The sequence below is a fragment of the Thunnus albacares genome, chromosome 1, assembly GCF_914725855.1.
Source record: "Thunnus albacares chromosome 1, fThuAlb1.1, whole genome shotgun sequence".
NCBI classification, from domain to species: Eukaryota; Metazoa; Chordata; class Actinopteri; order Scombriformes; family Scombridae; genus Thunnus; species Thunnus albacares.
In genome coordinates, this window is record NC_058106.1 from 29,040,250 (window position 1) to 29,063,811 (window position 23,562).

The window sequence follows — 23,562 nt, forward strand, 5'->3', positions numbered from 1 at the left end:
ACCAACACCAGTATGAATGTTTCCCTTAACCAATGTATCATTAATCTACTGTTTAAGACATTTATATATTACTGGGCTCAAGAATAACATTTAATAACTACTATATTTGTTGTGCTTTGAATTGATTTTTATAATTGTCTTAGCTCCTTAACAGTTATTGTAACTATAATATACTTCTCTTGGGGAACAAAGTTCAGCTGGTTGGTACAGACAAAAAGCACATTTCAAGACACATTGCCTTTGAAATTTGCATGCAGCACAGGTTTGATGGCTGTACTACAGGGGGGGTGTGCAATGACAGAAACACCTGACAATATGATGCAACTGAATACAATAGCCCTGCAATAAATGCGCCATTGTAAAATCTTACAATTGTCTGTTGGAACTACCACCTTTCAAACACAGGAAACATTATAAGCTTTACAAAGCTGGAATTAATTGCAGGGCTGTTTTTTAATTGTTTTATATTGTCAGGTATATCTGTTGTCTTGTATACCAACTGTGGAAGAGTCCAAATTTCCTTTTCTACTTCATTACCTCTGTTTACATCTCAGTCCCAATACTCAAAGTTAGAGAGTGTCAATCAATCAACAAAATACACTAAATGAAATGATACAGAACTTCCAACAGCAGGTCCTAATTTATTTTTACAGTTCTTCACAGTGAATCTTGGTGTTATTAGTCTTTATTTATCCTGGTACCTTCTCCACCATTTTCCGCAGGGTGTTGATGTTACGTATCCACCAACCCACTCCCACAGCTCTGAGTTCAGACCATTGTGGGTCACCTCTCTGCATTGCTGGGATCATGTTCAGCAGCTCTTCTTCTGCCTCTGAGTGGAAGGCCCATGCAAAGTGACATGTTGATAGACCTGATGCAGACATAGATAGAGGAAGAAGAGGAGGGAGACGGGAAGAGAGAGAGAGAGAGAGAAAGTGAGCAAGATGTTTACAGTTTATTGTCAAGATTAAACGCACTGGACATCTCTGTCTCATAACCACAAAATCGGATAATATAGTGACAGTCACATAAAGCAATGCAGGTCTCTAAAATAGCTTTTTATGTCACAGTTCATTATGGTAGCCAACAGCAGTATAGTAAGCAGTGTTTTTTTTTTACCCTGGTGGAGCAGCTGCATGCGGTAGAGGGGGGGAAGAGAGGTGAGCAGGCAGGTATGAAGACGCATGGCCAGCAGGTACCTCAGTCCACACTCATCGAGAGCCTCACCACCTACACAAACACAACACCACGAAGTTGTTATTCCACAGAGCAGAGGATCACTTTATTAAAATGGTAGCCAGGAAGCAATGCCCTTTACAACTCCAGTATCACTAGAGTTCATGTGGTCCTGTCAGACTGTGTCCCTGAACATTATTACCCTCTCTGTGCTTACTTAGCACTGGAACAACTTGCTAACATCTTCTTCTCAAAAGACTAAATAAATAGGATGGAAAATTGTAGGAAAAAGACAAGATAATGAAAAATAGCTGTGTCTGATTAAGTACAGTTAAAGAGGAACAGTATAAGCAATGTTGTTTATGTTAATAAAGATTTGATGGCTGGAGATTAGCTATATGCAGGAACACACAATCAAGAAAAATTATGCTTTCTTTACCCTTAGTCAACTTTAATACGATATGATTTCTTACCAAGGGTAACGGTTAATGGACACTGAGGCGGGCCAACACGCCAATTTACAATACAAGACCATTCTGCAGGTATGTGTGCGTCTTGTATCTTACATGTAAAGAACATAATACAAAATAAGGTGAAACTTTATTCATCCCCAAAGGGGAAATGCTCTTATTAGGGACAGCAACAGAATAAAGACCCTGGAGTCCTGGTCAGTGTATTGCTCAAGGACACTTGAATGGCGAGGATTCTTGTTCATGTAAAAAGAATCAATCAAGGTCACTATAATGACTCTAAATATAAAAACCTGTGAGTATAAAAATCAACACCTAAAAATACTAAAAAAAATGAAATTTTTGCAAACAACCAGTTCTGTGAACATCAGAAAAAGGAGACATTGTCAGAAAAATCTGATATTAGCTGTAGTCGCCAAATGAAATACTTTGAAACTGAAATATTTTGCTAAAAATGTATGATACAGAGATAAATGGAGGGATTAATATACTGACCTGTGTACTGTTGATCAGTGGAGCTGGTGACCTCAGCACTGGTGGTTGCAACCGTATCAGCCAGGGCCACCAAGAACATCTGCTCTAGTCTGGTCAGTCCTGGGAGGCTGGAGTGCATGAGATGACTGGACAACACCTGGACAGACGAGGGAAGAGAGCAGGTGAAGGACAACAATGATGATGTCTTAGTGATGGAATTTACTATATAAGAGCCTGTTGATGTTGTTAAATATTACCCAGCTTCAATATTACCCTATACTTTCAATCTGCATACATTTTGCAATAATAAACACATCCTAATTGAGAGAATATTACCCTGATATAACAATATCATGTGCAGCTCAGCCTGTTATTACTATGTTATTACTGACATGTTGCTCCCCATTGAACAATACAATTACCAAGATATTGTCATTGTTGTTAACAAGATATTGCATGATTACTGTTGTACTGTAGTTTCTATGGTATCACACCATCATTAGCCTGTTATTACTAAGCCATTACCTCTTTATTAACCACTTAATTCTTACAACTTGTAATACAAATTCTAATTCAAATTTCATTGTGTTGTAAATGGGATCACCTTCTAAAATATACAGTGATACCTGAGCATGCTCTGGTCCGAAGTAGGTAGGTCCATACTGAGAGAGATTGATAACTCGAGACTTCTTCTCTGGTTTGTCAGTGGCAAAGTTCACAAAGTCATCTGTGGTAACTGTCGGCACCTGGTAACACAGAGAGGAAAGTGTTAAAGCAACATTGGACCACACCTTTAACGACAGAATAAGAACTCTTTGAATTGTACCTACCTGAAAGAGGTCCGCATACTGGTCTTCTGTGGACTTCTGGCCCCCTTCGCCGTCAGCCACTTTAGTTCCCTTAGCAGCTTCTTCTGCTCCCTTGTAGGACGTATCTAGGTCAGCCAACATGAGAGAGTAGAGAGGCAGGGGAGGAATGGAGTTGATTTCTGTGTAGTCCCTGCCCCCGTCGCGGCCAGCTACGATAGTGTCTTTTGCTGTGCTGCCGGTCACACTGATGGTTCGGGACAGATGTCTCCTTGCTCCGCCCTCACCTGCCTCCACATCCCTCACCACAGCAACTTCCCCAGCAATACACTTCACCAGGTGGGCGAGGATGGCCTGATATAAAGAGGGTAAATTGATTATACAGGGTATACAACATTGTTGATCAGATGAGCTAGATCAGCACATATCACCATTTATATTTTACTGTAGACAGTACCAGAGGCATCTTTATGGTAAGTCTAATCCAGTAAAGATGGTCCTCATTGTACGCTCAATAGAAGCCACCCATAGATTTTAATGATTTATTACTTTTAATAAAGACCTGAGAGGTTTAAATAATCCTTTTGCATATTTTGGAGTCACTGAATGAGGAAGAATACACTCACCTTGGCACGGCGAACCTTGCCCAGGTCCATGAGTTCCAACAGCTGGGTGGGATGATACTGGGGCAGAGTTGGGGATAGGGAGTGAGCTGCCTCAAAAAGTCCTCCTTCCTGAAGTCCTGCTGGGGCACGAAGGGCTTCATCCACTGCAGCACTCCCTTCAAACACACTCTTAGACCTGGCTCTCCCCTCAAAGACTGAAGAGGAACCTGCGGTTTGACCTCCAACAATGTCTGCAGATGAGAGGCTGCCCTCCTCTCCCTCACCAGGCTTTTTGTCCTGATGCCACTGGGCATACACGTGCATTTCACAGTCCATGCCCACCACCAGGATGCCGTCCCTCACCCAGGACAGCGAAACCGGCAGAGATGGGGTGCCGTCCACAGAGGACAGGAGGTCCACGGCCCTAAGCAGGATCCAGCGAGAGCGGATCCCCTGTTTGATACTGCCCCCTAGAGGAAGGGTGATGACAGCCACCCCCTCCTTGCTGCTAGTCTGCTCGTTGACCATGCCTGAGATACGGCCGTACATAAGAATGTTAGATCCAACCCCCACAGTGAGGATATGAGATCCATCCTCTTTTGACAGCCAGTCTAGGTGAACGTAGTGCTTGATGTTGGGCGAGCTATGGTCTCTGGTCATGTACAGGTCAGACCTGGCATGGGGGGAAAAAAAAAATTTAAAAAAAAATTAACTTTTGAGACACTCGTATCGGTAAAAACACAGTGGCTGACAGAATATGATGTAAACACACAAGCAGTGACCTCCTGACCTGCTATAGACAAAGAGGTTGGAGTCCACACTGACTCTTGGATCCAGTGTTGATGAGGGTCTGGTAAAGTCGTCCAGGTGGAGAGTTTGCTCCAACACCCACTCTGAGCCACCAGTAGACTCACACTCATAGATGGACACATGCATGGAGAAGTCCTCTCCAGAAAACTGCAGCAGAGGTCAAGAGAAGCACTTTCTTAAAGCGTGTTTCAATCAAATTTCTTACAATATTAAAAATCTGTACTGTGAATCAGTCGATGAATAAATGGATGACAAAGAAATGTGAGCTCATTAAAATGCCTCACGAGGGCCTGCTCAGACTTCTATCCTGTATTACATCCTGAAGTGCCCTGAAAATCCTGATTCATAAGCCAGGCTGTTGTTCATAAACGTCAACTCAGTTTCATTTCAATGTCATCTAACTCTACTTATTTCACATACAGAGTAGCTACAGGAAATGGAATTAGATTCTTACACAGTCAGCTTTTGTTTTTCTTTTTTTAAAAGATTATTTTTTGTGCATTATGCCTTCATTGGACAGTTCATGGTAAAAAGGTAGAGAGGAAACAAGGGGAAAGAGAAAGGGTGGTTTGTTACATAGAGCCGTCTGAGAAATCATCCTTGCACACTGTTTGGAAAAGGGCGAGCACTTTCAAAAAAGTATTTGGCAGGTGATTGGATAAACCTCCCTCTATCACTGTCTTACCTTGCGAGGCAGCTGGATTTACGAGATCGCAAGATCACAAGCTCACGCAAGAATCCTCATGGATGCCGATTGGTCCAAACCACCGGTGGTTCGGACACAAGCACATAACTTGAAGGCTGACAAGATGGATTCTCTCCTGGCCTTGTGATGTTGTGATCTCGCGAATCCAGCTCCCTCGCAAGGTAAAGTATTCATATGTTGATATATCTCTTATGGGATGGTCCAGGCTATATAGCCAAATGATGTTTATTCATTGCATTTACATTTTTATTGGAACTGCAACTCATGGTTTAAATGAATTCTAAAGCCTCTATGAATTCTTGGTACAATACACTGAAAACACCATTACAAAGCCAAATTCTCATTTCTCACCTGTCCTTGTCGTGGCTGTTTGAAGGCCACAGCAAGCCTGCCGATGTAGGAGCAGGACACAGCTACAGGCCGCCCTGACACACCCACAGCACTGTTGTTGTCTTCCTCCTCATTCATAAGGGCCCAGGGCTCCCAGCGGTACACCCGGTTGTCCCGGTCATCCTCATCACACCCATCGTCACCCTCCACAGCACAGTGCCAGAACCGCACGCGAGAGTCAGAGCAGGTAGTAACAATCAGGTAGGGAGCCAGGCACACCGGGTAGATGGAGGAGGAACTCAGATGACCTATAGTGGGAAGAGGGAGATGGTGATAGGAAAATAGAGAAAGTTCAAATAAGAAAATGTGCTGTCAGTTTCCTCTCAATAACCTGGCATGTAAACAATCCTTCTTTTCCATTTTGCAAAAGCAAGATGCTGTGGGTCATATGTGTGAAGAATGTGCCCATCCTAACCTGCGGAGGGGGTGGCTCTGGTAACCTCCACCCCGTGGGGCAGGTCGAGCCGCTTGCTGTACACCAGTTTGGAGCTGAGGATGAGTTTGCTGGCTGATTGCAAGTTGGCCGTAGAGGCTGAACGTGGCAGGGGTCTGACAGGAGAGGTCTCCGGAGATGAGTCGGCATTCACAACTTGATTGGGAACCATTAGCTGGCTCTGGAAGCTATAATCAGGACTCGGCTCATCTGGACACATAGACACAGCAACATTATTGTTGGCCTGAACCTACACCTCAGTTGGCATGTGATGTGACATGAATTCATACAATTCATACTTTCAAGACATGGGAAAACAATATGCCAATAACAGGTCAGATGTGTGTACCCCACACTTACCAACACAGGCCTGGACAGACTTGAGGTGCAGGTGCCACATCTGCAGAACAGAGTTCCTGTTGAGATCTTTTTCTATCACCACCAGGAAGAACTTCTCAGAAAATGGGGCAGGTTGGAAATCTGGTTAAGGGAAAATGATATTATCATCTTCTGATGACAATCAGGTTCTGCAAAAATTCAAAAATTATTCAGAGACTAATCTATTCAGGGTTTTAATCCAACATTGTGCTGTACCTTCACCAGGTGGAAAGGCAGGTGTGTGTGCTTCTGGTTCTTTCTGAGGCTTGTAACCTAGAATGAAGTCCTCTTGGAAGACATGCAGCAGTTGGGTGTTGGCACCACACTGGATACACATGGAAATAGCATCAAACAGAGCACTAAGTCTATTGATCAGAAGGTTTCTCTCTGATATCTGTCCACCACAGATCTGAGGTAGGTGTGAAAAACACAGAGAAGCTGCTAACCTGGTTTGTAATGACATCCAACTCTATGATACATCCAGGTCTGGCAGTGGACTGCTGGCTGACGATGTTGAACACTTCGCCCACCAGTTTCTAAACAGAGACACACATGAAAAAATGGTAAACTATCCATTTAGCACACTGCATTTGAAACCAGTAGTGTGGTGGAAAGGTATTGCATATTATGATGCGAAGTGCAGGTGCAGGGTATTCTAGGCAGGTAGTTGTTGGAGAACAAGAGAGAATAATCAGTTTTATGAGGAACATAGCCATCTTTACAATAATTGCTTAAATTTGAGATCTGTGTTTTGTGTTGTAACATTTGCAAATAAAGGCAGCAACAAAAGGAAATTAATGACAAACTCAGATGTTGAAAAGCTAGCCTATAACAATAATTTAATATCTGTGAATGACGTGGTTATATCAGATCTGTGATGTTTCATGCTTGATACGCGTACACTCGTCATCCCCCCTCCCCAACATATCCGTTCACAAGCTTTGGACTGGATTTCCTGTCCTTTATGACCCACGGTGTGAGACACAAAGAAAATTCAGTGAACAGAGACTCACATCCCAACATCACATCCCAGTGAGCAGTATGTTTTTCATATGCAGTCACGTGTATGTGAATCCACTCACAGAAGTTTCAGGATCTGACAGTTCATCCAGCAGTTTTCTGGCATCCACAACAGCTTGATAGAGACGCAGGTTTTTACCATCTGAAGCCACAAAGCAGGCACTGGCACTGTTACAGTACGTTCCTGAGAAACAAAACACAAAGATCATAGAAAAGTCATGCAGTGCCAAAAATGGATTAATTGCTATTTGATCTAGAATTGATTAATTACTCTAAGTCTTCTCTTAAATGGGCACAATTAATGATTACATTCCTTCCTACAGCAGCAGAGAACCAAAATCTTCAGGATTCATCACCAAGGTTTAAATTAATGTCCATGTTAAACTTTTTTTTGTGTTTACCGAGTACAGAGCTGGGTACTAGTGTAGGTAGCCAAGCGACATTGCTGAAGGCAGAGGTGTGGAGAGAGTTGATACGAGCCAGTTCAGAGACCCCTCCAGTGCAGGACAGGGGTCCAATATGGTCCACCCTCCACAGAATCAGCTCACTGTAGATAGCGTTGGGGTCATGGAAGGTCCTTGTAGCTGCATTACGAAGCTGCTTCCTGGTAATGCAAAATAAATGCTTGGTCAGAACTCATGCAGAAGACAGCAAGTCCATCACTATAAAAGCATGTTGCTTGTATTACAATATGGAGTATGTCCTATCCTCTCTTCTCGCTCATCTCTTTCTTATTCACTGCCTCACTTTTCTTTATCTGCTTTTTCGCTGAGTGCCTCCTTATTCTGCCTTCCCTCGGTTCCATACCTGGGAAGTCCCTTTGGTAGGGGAAAGGAAGAAGGCTGCTCTCCTTCCAGGCTGCAAGGGGCTGAGGGAGGTGTAAGCAGGGCATTATGGTGAGAGGAGGTGAGCAGCAGTGGCAGCACCGTGTGGCAGGATTGGTCATTCAGATGGAAGCGGTGGCCGCAGTATCGGAACTTGTGAGATACAGTCAATACGTTGGAGAAGGCAGAACGCTCAGCGAATGTCACTGCCCACTAGACACAGAAGGAGCCAAATATAAATTTAGTGAGGGCTGTGAAGCCTGAATAAACAAACATACAATGTAAATGTGTTAACATTGTTATGACATTGAAATTATGCTGTTAGTGTGACATTATGGCTTTGGGAGCAGCTTGGTTAACAATAGTAATTTATAAAAACATGCATGCATTGGCAGAAAAAAATGTTGGAGCCCAAGATTTTTTTTTTTTAACAATAAACCACCTGGTTGAGAGATCCATCAACATGCTTGGAGACCATCATGACAGCAGGACTGATGCCAGGACGGGGGCTGGAAGAAGGGGTTATGGCAGGTGAACCCAGCCCAGCAAAAGCTGAGGCGGAGTGAGAGACACGTTGGACCATCCTCTCCTGCTCCCCTGCCCCAGCACTCCCCCCCTCTGTCAAAGTGCAGGCATACATCAGGATGTTTTTACTCAGTGAGTTGGCATCACCTGTAGGAAATGCCACAGGAATACGGGAGGAGAAGGACACCTGGTGGGAGAGTTGAAAGGGAAAGAAAAACCATGAGGCACATGTTCTCTATAGTCCCGATATACTCCTTGGCTTGCTAGTTTATGTTTAGTTTAGTTAATGTTCACAGCTATAAGCCTACATATTTTATTGTATATCACATGCTTACACTACCATTTACTCCAGTATATATGGACTTCAAAGAAGCACCTATAATCATAAAGCTATTATTGTACAATGCCAAAGTGTGCTGTCTCATTACGGTCATAAAGACAGATAACCATGTATCTACTTACAGCACTACATTGTGGATTTATTTACATGCAAGAATTTGATTTTTATATATATACATAGTTTGTGTAAAGATTCATACGATTATCACAACATAAGATCTATTAAAAATAGTTTTATGAACCATGACATGACAAAGTTTTAGTAGCCTACGTGCACAAAGAGCGTAGTGTCTGTCCATCTTTCAGAGAAAAATAAGAAATATTAGGAGTCTTACATAAGGCTGGGGGAGAGCTGAGACATTACAGTTTAGGCAAAGTTTAACTACAGCTACACTGCTGTCACTGTGTGTGTATGAGTGAGCGAGTGAAGTAATTAAGTAATTCACTACTGGATTTAAAGCAGAAGAGATAATAATTAGGAAAAATGTTTCTCACTTGCATGTGGAAATTAGAGCAGGACACGAAAACATTTTCTCCGCTCACCTGAACCTGTCTGAAGATACCCTGGTTGAATTCATCCAAATACTTCACATGCCAAACCAGGAAAGAGCCGTCGGCAGGGTGGATGGTGAACAGCATGTCAGGGCTCTTGTTCCACTCTGTGGTCAGAGTCTCCATCTTCCTCTCCAGCAGCATCGAGGGCAGAGGCATGCTGGAGCTGGATCCTGGGGAGGACGCCTTAGTGCTTCCCTGCTCCCCTGGCTCACCCTCTTCGCCATGCTCTGAGGAGGCTTTGTCAGACATCTCGTCCAGATCTAGAAAGACATAGAGCAACTTTATCACCATGATGCTGCATTAAATTTAAGGTGTTTTGGGAATGTGTATCGGCCTGGTTGTGAATCATACCAAAGTCGAATTTCATAGGGGATCCTTCGGGGTCGAGAGGATCCTCAGCGGTCTGGTCCAGCTGCTGTTCAGAGAATTTACGGAGCTGCAGCATAAAGAGATCCATGGAGGAAGTGAAGCTGAGGTCCTTATTGTTGAGCCAGTGAACAACAAAGCCTCCTCCGCCGGCGCCATCATCTGGGTTGAACACTGCAGAGTCAGCCAGCATTGATGGGATATCTAACAGAGGGGAGAGGGAGGTAGGAGGAGGCAGAGACAGATGGATGATAGTGGGGGGAAAAAGGGTAAATAAAGATCAGAGGTGCACTGAATGTTTCGCTCACTTGAATGAGTTCATTTATTTCCAGTCACAGAAGCCATTTCTGCTGTATCACTATGATGTTTTGGATAGCTGTCCATTATATTTAACAATGAAGCCATTTCATTAGTGAATTACATTTTTCAACAAAGATTTACACTGTAAGATGTCAAACAACAATAAGCTATAATCATGCGAATCTCACACAGTTTGCAGCAACATCAATACATTGTGGTTTCAGAATGATGTCACTATTAGGGCGACTATGAATGGATCTATGGTGAAGAAATATAGAAAAGCTTCTGAGCTTGTTCCAACAAAGACACTCTACCTGTGTTGGGGTTAATACTGGCTGAGATGTGGAAGTGACACAGGGCATTGGCATGATGAGCGATGTGGCGGTGAGTGTGTGCATCCTGTGTGCCGAGCTGAGAGGGCAGCAGCTCACTGTGTGCCACCAGAGCAGAGGACCGTCGCCGGCCCCGACGCAGATGCTTCAGGTGGTGGATTGACTGTTCAAGCAAAGCACAGTAATAAAACATAGACAATAGGATTATGTTATTCCTTTATCAAAATATATATATTCTTTTATGAATTCTTTCTGGTCTGGTTTCATAGCCTGGAGTTAGTGTACCTCCAAAGCATGTTGGATCTTGTCCTTACTGCCTGCCAGGCCTGGCAGGCTGGAGCTGAAGGAGTGTGTGTTCTCAGAGATCTGTCCCCCAAGCAGGCTGTCTTCTGGAAGCAGGGTCTCTGACCACAACCTACACACACCATCTTCACAGGATGTCAGCAACACATTGCACACTGAACCCCTAGAAAGACAACAGAAGAATGCAACTGTCTTACACGACCAGTAATCGCTTTATTTTTGATCAATCACATGATTGAAAAATTACAATGAATCTAACAAACCTCAATATGGACATGATTTATTACATTGTAAAAACAAAGATGATAATAAAGTGGGAGTGCAGGAGGGAGAACTCAAAATGAACATCTCTAAACTCCCACTGAATGGGGAGAAATAACCAGTCAGTGGTCCTTATTCACAATCCAATGAAACACTGGAGATTCACAAACTGTTTAAGTGTTCTTGTTGTATGTTTTGAATACAAATTGGTAATATGTCTAATGAAAAAATGCAAGTAACACTGTAAGGCTGTGCTTTGCATTACTTTTTAACTGGTGATGTCAGCCCGTGATAATCTGCTAGAGCAAAGAGGAAAAGCGGAAGTGAAATATATAGAGGGCAGTCTCTGAATGAGACAGCATTAAAGTGATTTCATCACTTTAATGCTGTCTCATTCAGCTGAACAGCAAAATAGAGAACTCCCTCTCACTGCTGCTTCCACCACCGAATAATTCTAAATTTGCCAAATAGCCACCAATAACAGCAACTGGAGCCAACTGGACCAGACACACAGTAACTAGTGGTAATGATCAGCTACATGCATTCACACCTGGCAGCCTGGTGTGTCGGGGTGCTATGGGAAATTATTTTCAAGACAGTGACACCAGTATTTACTGGTTTTCTGAAAATATATATAGGTGTGTAAAATATTTCCTACAGTGACAAGCCGAACACAAAAACAGTGTGTACTTAATGTCACAGGATGCAGGAAACTGACTAAAAGTGGGAACCAAGAGTGAATGGCATCGAAGTTCGCAATTCTGGAAAATTCCCATTTTGTGTTGGTACAGCTTTTTCAATGTTGCAACAGAGAACAGTGATTGTGACATCAGCAGAAATCCCTGTAAACTTGCCACAAAATTATAACCCACTCTATTTAATAGGAAACGGGGAGAAAGTTTTTTGTTTTTTTTTTAATTTTCCACATTGCAGCTACAAACCCTTCTCATTTACCCTAAAATGGAGAAATGTTTAATCTACACATCAGACTCAGGGTGTAAAAGGAGATGCCCACCCTGTGTGTGTGTGTGTGTGTGATTTTGTGTACTTTCTTACTTGGGCATGTACTTGCTAGTCTTCCTCCAGGACATACCGGTGACCGAGCGGGGATGGGCCAAGTAAACAAAGGAGAAGTGAACAGGAAGAGGTTTTTTGTCAGAAAGGTCCTGGACCACCACTGCAGAACGCCAGCCCGTGGTGGGATACCACACCTTGAGTAAACAGTCATCCTTTGTACACAAAAACATACATAAAAATATATTACATATAAACATCAACGTGGATCTTAAAATTAGAAAAACTGTTCAATATTGTTTAGTTTTTGCAACATGTTTACATGAATCATATACCTTGCCAACAGTTGCAAAGTACTCCCCATCAGGAGACCACTTGGCAATGTGAACAGATGCAGCAGTTCTGAGAGAAAAACAAGCATAGACAATGACATTAGCTATATTCACTTCTCCATGGGAAACTCTCCATGGAAATAAAAACACTGTCCTGGTTCTCCTGTCAGCTGTCAATGTGTATGTGTGGTTCCTTTGTGCTTGAGTTATTGCAAGTCATTTCCCTGTTCTAGTGGCTTTCCTGGCCATGCACTGGTGTCATCAGATGACAATTACATATCTATGTCTGTTTGCACAGGCTGGCTTACTACAGTAAACATACACCATTCACTTGAAGCAGCGTACAGATGAGTTTAGATCATCAGTTAAAAAAGGTCAAGAGTTGAGAGAGGAAGGAATGAGGAAATGAAGACCCACGCGTCTGTTTGACACCCTGGAAAATCAATTTGCTGATAAGCTAAGCTGTCAGGAATCTATTTAATTCATCAACAGAAAGCACCAAGAGACCATTTACCTCATAAGCAATGGATTCTTTGCAAATTATCTTAGGGTTCTGATCCTGCTGCTGACCTAATAAACACCCTGAGACGGAAAAGTTTTTTCCCCATGTAAATCATGCCAGATGCTCATATTTACATGAGCAAAAATATCTTTGTTAAACGTACTTGCACTGCCAGACACAGTTCCAGTCATTAAGGACAGGGTGGGGCTTATCGTCAGTCAGCTGCCCATCCTCCTCCTCTATCAGGGCATCTGTCAGTGGCGGAGCCCACAGCTGGAGCCGCTCAGTTGCTGCTAGGATACGGTTCCCTGAGGACACAAAAGCGATGTGTTACACACCTCACGTCCCACGTTGGCTACTACAGTACACAGAGCCACATGCACGCTGTGGCTCTTACATAATGCACATGTCGTTCCAGACAAACCAAAAGGGGGCTGTGAGTAGGAGCTGTGTGTGTGGAGTGGATTAATTTAGTCAGACAAGTCAGTGAATCAGTTGAACACAGAAAGCACAGGCATACCTTGTGGGTCCCAGGCCAGGTTGTAGGTGATGGCATCGAGGAAGAACTGTCCTGTCTTTTGCCACTGATAGTTAAGCTGCTGTTAGTGACAGGAGAGCGACACACACACCATGCAATGTTATTGGCAAACTAGTGTGATTAACCTCACCAGATATTAACTTGAACAAGTATTCATGTATGAAACTGTCGCATTTATGCTCACCTTGTGGCGTTTGTTTGGGTTGGTAGAAAGAGGTTCAAAGATGCAGACTGTGTTACCGTAGGATGCAGCAATCTAAAAATAAAGAGCTGTGTTCATCATCACAACATTACTCACCCCATCAGTGCTTCTGCACAGTCATTCCCACAGGAGAGGGGTAGGTGGGGAGTGGTGCAGGAGAACGGAGGAGCGGAAGGAGAGCGTCGGCAGTACGTGACAAGAGCAAACGCAGGGCTGACTGTACTTCTTTATGCTAAGTGTAATTGATAATGTCTACTGGCTACACTAAAAAAAAATGAAAACTGCGTGTGGGAGTGTGTCTGAGTGTGCAGCTAACACTTACCCTGCCAAGCTGGTGGGAACACTCCACACAGCCCACCTGTATGTTCCCATTCTGAGCTCCTGGGATAATCTGCACACACTCAAAGTCGCTAGCCAAGATCACTACATCACAACCTGAGCCGTAGGCCTGAAAAAAGAAAGAGGTATCACATCAGATTAAGCTACAATAAACAGATAAAACCACTGGAACTGAAAATGATAATTATCACTGTAAAAATGCATTTAAAAGCTCCAGTTCAGATTTCTGGAACAAATCCCCAATCCCAGATTTATTTGAAGTAATAACACTGACTTCCGTTCATTAATAAGCTTCATATTTCATGTACAGTTTTATACTGCCTTGAATTTCTATATGAATACATTTGATATAGATATACCACATAATGTCATAAAAATGACTAAAAGCAGGCCATCAAAGATTCAATGGCAGTAATATAAATATATCATTGGTTGAGTGGAACATTACAACATGATTAACATAGTAGAGATAGAGCTGCAACAATTAGTCGATTCATCAATCGAAAGAAAATGAATCTGCAACTATTTTGATCATCAATTCATTTATCAAGCAAAAATTTCAAACATTTGATGGTTGCAGCTTCTAAAGTTTGAGAATTTGCTGCTTTTATTTCTCTTACAGTGACATATATTGAATATCTTTGGATTTTGGACTGTTGAGCTGACAAAACTAGCATCAGCCTGATGTCACCTTGTAAAATTCACAAATGTTTTATAAATGATTCATTGTGAAAGTACTCTAAAGCACCATTACACTAGCATTACACCTTCTCATGTATGAACATCAGTCCAAGACATACACAGCACACGCTAACTGCTCATGCATAATGCTTAACCTGTATTAAAATTTGGATTACGGGCAGCAAAGTAAGTTGATACGACGGTGGCTGCTAGCGGTTGGCAACCATGTGTGGAATGGCAGCAGCACCTGGGAGACAGGCAAGCTGGCCTCAAAGCAACGGTACAGTCAGAATGACGGCTTGTGTCGTTCATTATTCAGGAGAACAGGAGGAGAGGCTGGGAACCACTGGGTCACACAACAGGACAACATTACAGCTAGTGTGGTATAATATAAAGTGACAAGCCGGGGATGAAGTTATAGTAATGACTGTTACAGCAGGATTAGAGACAAGTAGAAAGAGAAATAAGGGCGGTCCTGTGTGTGCTTTACTATTACTGCGGCATTTGCTCCTTACAGCTGGAATTAAAGGCGGTCACCGTCACGCACTGTCTAGGACTGCTCTGCACCTCTCTCTCGTTCACACACACACACACACACACACACACACACACAGTCTACTGTCTTTGTCAGCAAGGTAATTTGGACCTGGTGGGACCTTGAGCCAGGCTGGCAAGCATGAGTCTATCTGCCTTAAACAGGATGACCTATCATCATCCCTTTGTTCTTTTTGTTTGGGCTTGTGTGTGTCCTGTATTTCTTTCATCATCCAAATCCACATGCACGCTCACAACACAGACACACACACACACACACGCACACAGAGAAAAACAAGGTGCTGATGGATGGTGATACAAAGTGGGATGATTCATTAGTTGTAGCAGCATGATACTGATATGTGACTTTGTGGAAAACATTGACACAGTTTATACAGATGGAAGCTTTAACACTTTTTCAATCATTAGTTACTTTATCAAAAAATCAGTTTATAGATCAGTTGTTTTTATGTTCTCGTCATCTCTTGTCATCTCAGGCATCACAAGAACATTCACAAAGACTGTATACTGTGTTTTTCTGCTTGACTGAATTCATCTACTGAGAGACAATAATACTTGAGGAAATCTGACATCATAAATTAAATAAACTAACAGATTAGAAATTTATGACAATTAGTAAAAGACATGAAGACACGCCATCTGCTTGCCACCAGTTCTAATGTTCTAATGATATTTATTTGATTCAACATCAGACAGCGTTAACGAGCCAACGGTTCTGGCTATGAATGTATCCGCATCAACACCCGAGTATCTGTGGCTTTTAAATTTGCTGACTTGATGAGTGTAACCCTGAAGCAGCGAGGTTTCCTCATGACTGACAGGGAAGCAGCAAGGTTTCCTTTTCTGTCAGTCATGTAAGCTGCTTACATGGAGAATGTTGCTGCCTTTGGATAAATATTACCTCTCTGTAACACATTAACATCGGCGAAGCAGTTGCTTCTAAAGTGAGCGGAGAAACAATTGCAAAATAATGGTATTGTTTCGTAAAAAAAGGGAACTACAATTATTCAAGTCAATGCTGGAGACATGTGACCTTTCACTTGAATTACTTCTTTATCTGGCACTTTGTTGGGAAAATACTATTATTTCATGTAAAGCTCTTCAAGTGTTTACAGATGTCCCGATAGTGTATTTTTCTGTTAGTCAAACATACAGTATGTCAGAAAGTTGATATGAATTTCTGATGTTTCAGAAACAGCTCTCACTGAATGACCACTCTGGGCTGATTTCTTTAGTCCAAATCTGGAAAACCCCTGTATCATGCTTTAAAAGAGCTCAACACACTCCATTTCTAGTGTGTTGGAAGACAGTTCAGTCATCCACAAGGCATGTCTATATTACTGATGACATATAAATCTATTCACATCTTTGCTTGTTAAGAGGAACTTAAATTCTATTAGAATAATGGTAAACACTATAAGGCTGGGTTGCAGTTGGGTTTTCGAAGAAAAGTGTGAATACAGTCATGTGCTGTGTTAATGAAAGTAGATAAGAGGAAGAGAGAGAGATCACTTCTGCCTTCATTCCATCAAATGCTGCTTATTCCCCGTGCCTAACGCAATCATGCGAGCATGTTCCGCAGACACAGCTGCTACCGTGTGAAACATTTTCACGTCGGGGTTAGCTCGCTGACTCTGAGCTGCAGTTCAAAAAAGCCTTGGCTGCAAATATTTAAAAATATGAATTCATTAATTCTGAACTGTAGTAAAATGGCCCCTTTGTCAATCTGCATTAAGACATTATCCCTGAGCTCAACCTGAAGCTCAGGCCTGTACTTTGCCCCCACAGTCTATAGTCATGCCATATGGGCCTTGTTATTCTCTCTGCAGTATGACAGCAGTTAAACAGGTCCAGCTCAGATCAGTCTCCATTCTGTCTGTTGGCCATAACATTTCCAACTTAATCGATGTAGCCTGCAAGAATGGGTGCATTTGTAGCACCGTAGTGGATCTCAAAACAGAGACAAATGAGGAAATATGCTCTGTTTATCTATTCACAGTTAGCAGGATATCACAAATATAGAGGCAGATTTCTATGAAATTGTGTCGCTGCGCTAAGGAACAAGTCAACAGTTTTTGCCATGCATCAAGAGGAAATAACTCCACCATATGATACTTTATAAAGAACCAATTTCTTTCTCTTAGTTCCTTAGTTTAGTATAGGCTGGACCTATTTCTGCTAAATTTGATGTACTTTTGAATATTGGATTGATGAACTGATGAGTTTGGAAAAGGTTAGTCATTTGTATTTTGATATATCATACTTCTCTGTAATAGGTTGCCAATTTCTTGTATGAGTGGCTTATGTGACATAAAACATAACATAACTCCATAACTGAATGTAAAAGTCCATCCTCACACAGAAACTCTTCCCAGACCTGGAACCTTAGAAAATCATGGCTACCTCCAAACAACCAGCATCATTATCTTACATTATCTGGCAATAACTATATTCTGATGTAGATCAAGATCCAGATAGAGAACAAAACACTATAAATATTTTCTATTATTAAATACACAGTTTAGAGAATTATGAAGCCTTGATGATGGTAGGTGCTCTCTGTCTGTACTTTGAACAGTAGTTGGAACATGTATTCTATTTTTAGTTGATCACACATCCGTAGCTCTGCATATTAAACCCACCGAGCTGTTTGTATGCACGTTTACATCAACCACAGGTCAGAAAACAACATCATAGATGAGAAAATGAACTTTCTAAGCATGGTTTTCACAACCTCTCAAGAGGACATTATCATGTAGTCTCAGTGTTAACAGACATGAACCACACCAAATAGCTAAAAAAAAAAAAAAAACAGGAAACAATTGCAATTTCTGTCATTCAACTGAATACAGAAACAAAACATTAACAGCTTTGTTGTGGTTCTCTATTTCTTTTATCATTACTGCTGTGCAACATAGCAAAATTTGACATTTGGGTCTGCTTCTGTGTGATGATAATTATAGTGACAATCAACTAACACTGAGTTTTCAATGTGAGAAGAACACTATTTCCTTTTTTGTCTAAATAAAGAACAGATCTCATCTTTTTGCTATCTAGTTCCTTCATACTAGTACAACGGGTTCTCAACACAAAATCTACATCCACCACCATCTGTTGGCCCGCTGGACTGGCAATGGCTAGGCACCTGTCTGTTACTGTCCATCATTCAAACTCAATTCAAATATATATGGCTCCTAAGTCTCTCAATGCATAATAGGTACAGTATGGAGAAAGAATGGTTTCTATCCAGTGTAGTTGTAGCCTCATACTTGCTCATTTGAAATTATACACTCATGGCTGTTGTAGGTAGTGTGTGTGTGTGTGTGTGTGTGTGTGTGTGTGTGTGTGTGTGTGTGTGTGTGCGTGCGTGTCAGGGTCTGGCCTAGGAGCCCTAGGGGTCAATGTGAGTGTAAATGCATTGGACATGATGTCTAGTGTTCTTCAAATACCCTCCCAGACTCAGAAAGAAAACACCAGGCACAGAAACTGAGGCCTCAAGGCAATGTGCAAGGCTTTAGCTTCCCAGCTAGCCCTGTCCCATGTTGTTGAGCAGATATGACCCTAGGTACAAAGCCCGCCTGTTTATATTCAAATAGCCTTGATCTGGGGACAGTGTAAGGAGAAAGTGGGACAACTCAACTCTATAATTAAACAGAAATGAATAAAGCAATAATCACTGACAGACTGAAAGAATCAGACAGAAGAGGGTGTCTGTGTTCCTGAAATATAAAAATAAAGGTAGCATGAACAGACCAAGCCCAGATTTGGCAGCGATTAGGCAGGCTCATAGTGTTCTCAGCATGAGGGAATGGTAGCGTGCAAAATATCTGCTCAAGAATTTACTGTGAGCCTGCATTGGCAGAACTTAATTAATGCAGTCACACTGCTTTTGCCATGAACTGGGGTCATACAGAAAACAACAACACTGACTAATATTGTCTGTCCGTTCTTGGTTTTCACCATGTAATGACTGTTTACCTGTCAATCTCTGTGAACAACAAACAGATACTAATCTAGAGAATGTATCTCTGTTGTTTCATGCAGGAAATCAAATTGTATGAAAGCATGCTTGTAGTATTAAAAGATTATGCTAAACAAAGGCCACAAAAAACTGTCACGTACAAGAGAACATTGTAGTGTCTTTTCAAGGATTTTCCTTACAGGATGTTATAAAAGATCATCCGGCTATCAATAAAATCATCATGTGCTCTCAATAAAAAAAAAAAGTTGACTCAGGATGCTACCATTTTGCTTTCTACAACACTCTACTCTCTACATTAACTTCAACGGATCCATTTGTAGCAAAAGAGCCACCACATTCGTTAGGGTTATAATCTATTGTGCACTTTTTCCTATTTGCCATCACAAAGGAGGCTGTAATATTATAGGCTCTTCCCACGTCTCGCTTCACTAAATGGAATATTGACTGGGCTTCGACTTGAGGCGCAACAAGAAATGCTGGGAAGTTGCCAGACCTCAGACAGACAAAGAATATTTATAGCCCGGAGGTCAATGTATAGAATTTGGTTTAAGGCATATTGTTTGATCAGCATGTGTGCAGATATATAAAGTCTAAATAACTGATGTCAAGCTGTCCTATATACACCGATAAACACACTGGAACACTGAAAGTTTATTTATTCTGTATCACAAAGATCACATCAACTGAAATGACACAATATTAGTTTCATCAGCAACACACTGCCGTCCAGCCCTCTAGCTCATGTATCCATATATGGCTCTCTACGTCATGGCTGGCGCGGCTGATGCTGGGATGACAGGGAGCTAATCATCCGTGAGGAGGATTTAACGCCAAATGGTAGCAAGCTTAGCCAGTTCTGCAACCAGACAAAACACAGCTTTTTTTTTCATCCTGGCTTTGTGCGCAGTTCTGCAAAGCCGCTACACTGTCACCTGTAATGTGCACTGCAAAATTTCGGCGGAGCATGTCCTATAGGAAATATTTGCCGATAATGTTATGGTTGCGCAAAGGGATTCCCTTGCAGTAATTCTAACGTGACGAGATGCAGCTAAAGGTCATTTGAGTGGCTAGCAGCGATAAATAATATAACGTTACCGTAAAAGAATAGGTGTAACGTTATATATTACCGTTACGCATCTACTCGAGGGTGTTAGCTTGTCTGTCTGACTGACTGTCAAGACGAATGAAAGAGGGGCTTGTAATAAGGATGCCCCGAGTAGTCTCGACTCAGTGTTTGTGAATCTCTCGGTGCGGCAGTTTTGGCTAGCATACCGGCTAGCGGGTGCTTTAGCTCGCACAGCCAATATAAAGCTAGCTAGCTAACTATCCAGCTAGCTTGTCAGTCGTTAGCTTTAGTGGGTGTCATCTTGAGCAAATAATAATATGAAAATAAAACCTCACCGTAAACGGAATGTCATTCACGCTTCCCACCGAGTAGCAGCAATCTCCAGGGTTTACAGCTCCCGTCAGCACCTGATGCAGATGCATTTTCCTTATATTTTAGCAGCAGATGGATTTTTTTTAATTATTTATAACGAGTCCACCCTTTCGGTTTCTCCATCTAGCAACGACTGGGAATTCCATCAGTAACGTTCACGTTGTCCTCGGCCTCGCAGCTCTGTCTTCCTCCACAAACAGCAGGGGCTGCGGTGAATTAGTGTTTCGACCCGTATGAATGTAATTTCACCAGGCCCTGTCATCTAGTTAAGCATGTAAAACTGGCCGTCGACCGTCGCCTCTCGCTGTCAACACCATCCCTGCGATTAATCGTGAGAGCCGAGGCAGCAGGATCTCTGCAGCGAACCTGACATGCGCGTTCACGACGTTGTTCAAGCACGACTGAATGGCCATAGATATATAAGACCTAGATCAGAAAATATCTACTCCTCAATTTTACCTCATGGGGCTTGCTCCTGGATTTAAAAAGTCACCTACCGTACATAGTAATTACTATTGTTTAAAATGACCTGTATTTTAATTTTAATGATTAACTGTTCTTCCTTCTGAGGGACTCTGTACAGCTGTTCTATTACTACTTATCTATGTTCACGGCGCGCCAGTTTTGTAGAGATGGCACCCCTCTGTATGTTTGAGTTCATTGGTCATTAATGTAGGGTCTGGGGTAAAATCAAAAGAGATAGTGTAATAATTTTGTCAGTTACCGAAAATATAAAAATGTAGTCATGAAACAGTGCAGCATGCAGCAAAGAGCAGCCATATTCTGACAGAAACACATTTATGGAGCTGTATGTAGACAGTTTTCTTACTGTAAGGCGATGGTAGTGGACACCTTCTCTCCCTATTCGAGTCTAATAAGGACACATGAAATTACTCTTTTTATTAAGCATATGACAAACTCACTCAGTTAGAGTATAAGTAAAAAATTATATCTGTCTTCAGCCTACACAGAGTTGAAATTGAATTAATCAATTAATTAAATTGAATCGATTGGTAGATCAACAGAAAATTAACCGCCTACTAACAATTGATAATCAGTCAAGTCATTTTTCTGCCAACCATTTTATGGTTCCAGCTTCTCAAATGTGAGGCTTTGCATTGTCTTATATTATAGTAAATTGAATATCTTTGAGTTTTGGACTTTTTGTTAGACAAGCATTTTGAGGGTGTGGCATTTTTCACTGTTTTCTGATGTTTTCTACGCTAAACTATTTTTCATTTAACAGACAAAATAATCTGCAAATTAATAGATCATGAAAATAATCATTAGCTGCAGCCCTAATGTCATGGGCAGCATCTGCTATAAGCATTACAACATAAGATGGGAAATACTGTCACAATGATGTCCACGATTGTTTTACATTTGACCAAGTACAGATGAGAGAGCTAGACTGGCTGAGGTTCATTGTAGCTGTAACTGTCCCTCATCTCCTTATCTACTCTCCCTCATCTCACTGATGAGATTTAATGAAGCAAATCACCATAATACTGTTTATCCCTTTCCCCTTTTGTACCCCCTCTTACAAATCTACTGTCACACCCTCTCCTTCATTGTTTCAAGATGAACAACGAGAGCACTGACACTGATCCACGGAGGTACACACCCAACCATCATAGCACTGGCCTAGTTAGTTAAACCACACTGACATCATCGGACAGGGCCTGCCTGCCAGCCACCATGACACACAGGACAACAGAAGAGAAAATTGCAAGGCAGTGGCCCAGAGAGAACGTGACAGATACACATAAACAGTGTCAACAACAATGGCGTGGCACACTCATCATGTGGCATATGTAATACTGTGTCTGTCCATTTAGCATTTGGTGACTAGCATTTTTTTGAACTGTGGGTGTCAAACTTTACAGCTGTTCTGCAATCATAAACTGGCAACAATGACTGATGAAGCATAGGAAAGTACTATCTGTGCTAATAGAAGAAAACAATTGAAAAATATGGATTGGCTCTTTCCTTAGTAATTAATATCACAAAATGTACAACCAGGATGTGACTGCCCTTTATAAGCCATTATAAATCAGCAGTGGGATTGATGACTATGAAGCATTATGTAACCCAGATAACCATCCAGTGATTTCAAAGGCAGGCAAATCTTGCTAGAAATCTGCCCCTTTCAACTCCTTTGTCTTTGGATAATTTTAAAGGGCACACTCCTGTGAGGACATGTGACTAAGCCTGTGAGTGCATCTGTCCTGACTGAAGTCTTTACCTTGAAGCAGCTCTCTGTGACTGAAAAAAAGGAATCTAGCTAATATATTGTATGTTTATAAGGTATTTTTTACTCCTGACCCCTTTCATCAACCCAGAATAAAAAATACATGGGCAGGTTCGTGCAGATTCCCAGCAAGTTTCTTCATTTGTGCCTGTTCAGACTGATTATTCTTGAGATGATGGAAAGATGACGTGCACTTTAGATTATTAGGAAGCAGAGATTTCATCTCTTAAGTACCACCGGTACTGTGCAGTTGGCCAAGACTGCTTAGATAATTTCAGAAAGAAGAGAGCCAACAACAAAGAAGTGTGTAAGGATATTAGGTTGCGACAGTATAGCTAATCTGTGAAGAGAAGAATGTATTTAGAGCAGGAAACAAGGTGCATGCAAGTGTCTGTGTGTGTGTGAAAGAGAAACAGAGATATGGTGGACACTGTGAGTAATAGCTACTGTATGTCTGGATATTGCAGTAAGGTTGGAAGAAGGTTGATGCAGTGTTTGTAGTCCCTGCGGTGCCATTGGAAGACAGAGCCTTGATCTACAGAGAACAGAATTAAATGCATTATAGATTTTCTCATTTCATGGATGGCTGCTAGCTGGAGGGAGCTCCAGGCTGGCCCTGAGGTGCAAAACATTCTGCTCCCCAGGACAAGAGTGT

At 41.9% G+C, this 23,562-nt stretch overlaps 1 protein-coding gene across 6 annotated transcripts in view; it reads right to left on the reverse strand.

Annotated features, from left to right (window-relative positions):
* The window catches only part of dmxl2 (Dmx-like 2), a 40,034-nt gene extending 19,005 nt beyond the window's left edge, over positions 1 to 21,029 (reverse strand). For 5 of the 6 annotated variants that reach the window (XM_044353818.1, XM_044353811.1, XM_044353800.1 and 2 more), the window contains exons 1-27: positions 20,620 to 21,029; positions 13,984 to 14,109; positions 13,644 to 13,715; positions 13,442 to 13,520; positions 13,085 to 13,229; positions 12,423 to 12,489; positions 12,130 to 12,302; positions 10,795 to 10,975; positions 10,492 to 10,672; positions 9,863 to 10,081; positions 9,500 to 9,771; positions 8,535 to 8,804; positions 8,076 to 8,305; positions 7,670 to 7,872; positions 7,331 to 7,452; positions 6,695 to 6,784; positions 6,465 to 6,573; positions 6,231 to 6,350; positions 5,853 to 6,080; positions 5,399 to 5,685; positions 4,322 to 4,488; positions 3,553 to 4,204; positions 2,951 to 3,280; positions 2,747 to 2,866; positions 2,142 to 2,277; positions 1,120 to 1,230; positions 702 to 871 (exon numbers count right to left, since the gene is read on the reverse strand). In XM_044353818.1, the coding sequence (XP_044209753.1) occupies positions 702 to 871; positions 1,120 to 1,230; positions 2,142 to 2,277; positions 2,747 to 2,866; positions 2,951 to 3,280; positions 3,553 to 4,204; positions 4,322 to 4,488; positions 5,399 to 5,685; positions 5,853 to 6,080; positions 6,231 to 6,350; positions 6,465 to 6,573; positions 6,695 to 6,784; positions 7,331 to 7,452; positions 7,670 to 7,872; positions 8,076 to 8,305; positions 8,535 to 8,804; positions 9,500 to 9,771; positions 9,863 to 10,081; positions 10,492 to 10,672; positions 10,795 to 10,975; positions 12,130 to 12,302; positions 12,423 to 12,489; positions 13,085 to 13,229; positions 13,442 to 13,520; positions 13,644 to 13,715; positions 13,984 to 14,109; positions 20,620 to 20,706 (4,947 nt within the window). In that variant the 5' untranslated portion in view covers positions 20,707 to 21,029. The remainder of the gene's footprint in view (positions 1 to 701; positions 872 to 1,119; positions 1,231 to 2,141; positions 2,278 to 2,746; positions 2,867 to 2,950; positions 3,281 to 3,552; positions 4,205 to 4,321; positions 4,489 to 5,398; positions 5,686 to 5,852; positions 6,081 to 6,230; positions 6,351 to 6,464; positions 6,574 to 6,694; positions 6,785 to 7,330; positions 7,453 to 7,669; positions 7,873 to 8,075; positions 8,306 to 8,534; positions 8,805 to 9,499; positions 9,772 to 9,862; positions 10,082 to 10,491; positions 10,673 to 10,794; positions 10,976 to 12,129; positions 12,303 to 12,422; positions 12,490 to 13,084; positions 13,230 to 13,441; positions 13,521 to 13,643; positions 13,716 to 13,983; positions 14,110 to 20,619) is intronic. The other variant, XM_044353780.1, reaches the window with a different exon arrangement.
* Between the last annotated feature and the right edge of the window lie 2,533 nt (positions 21,030 to 23,562).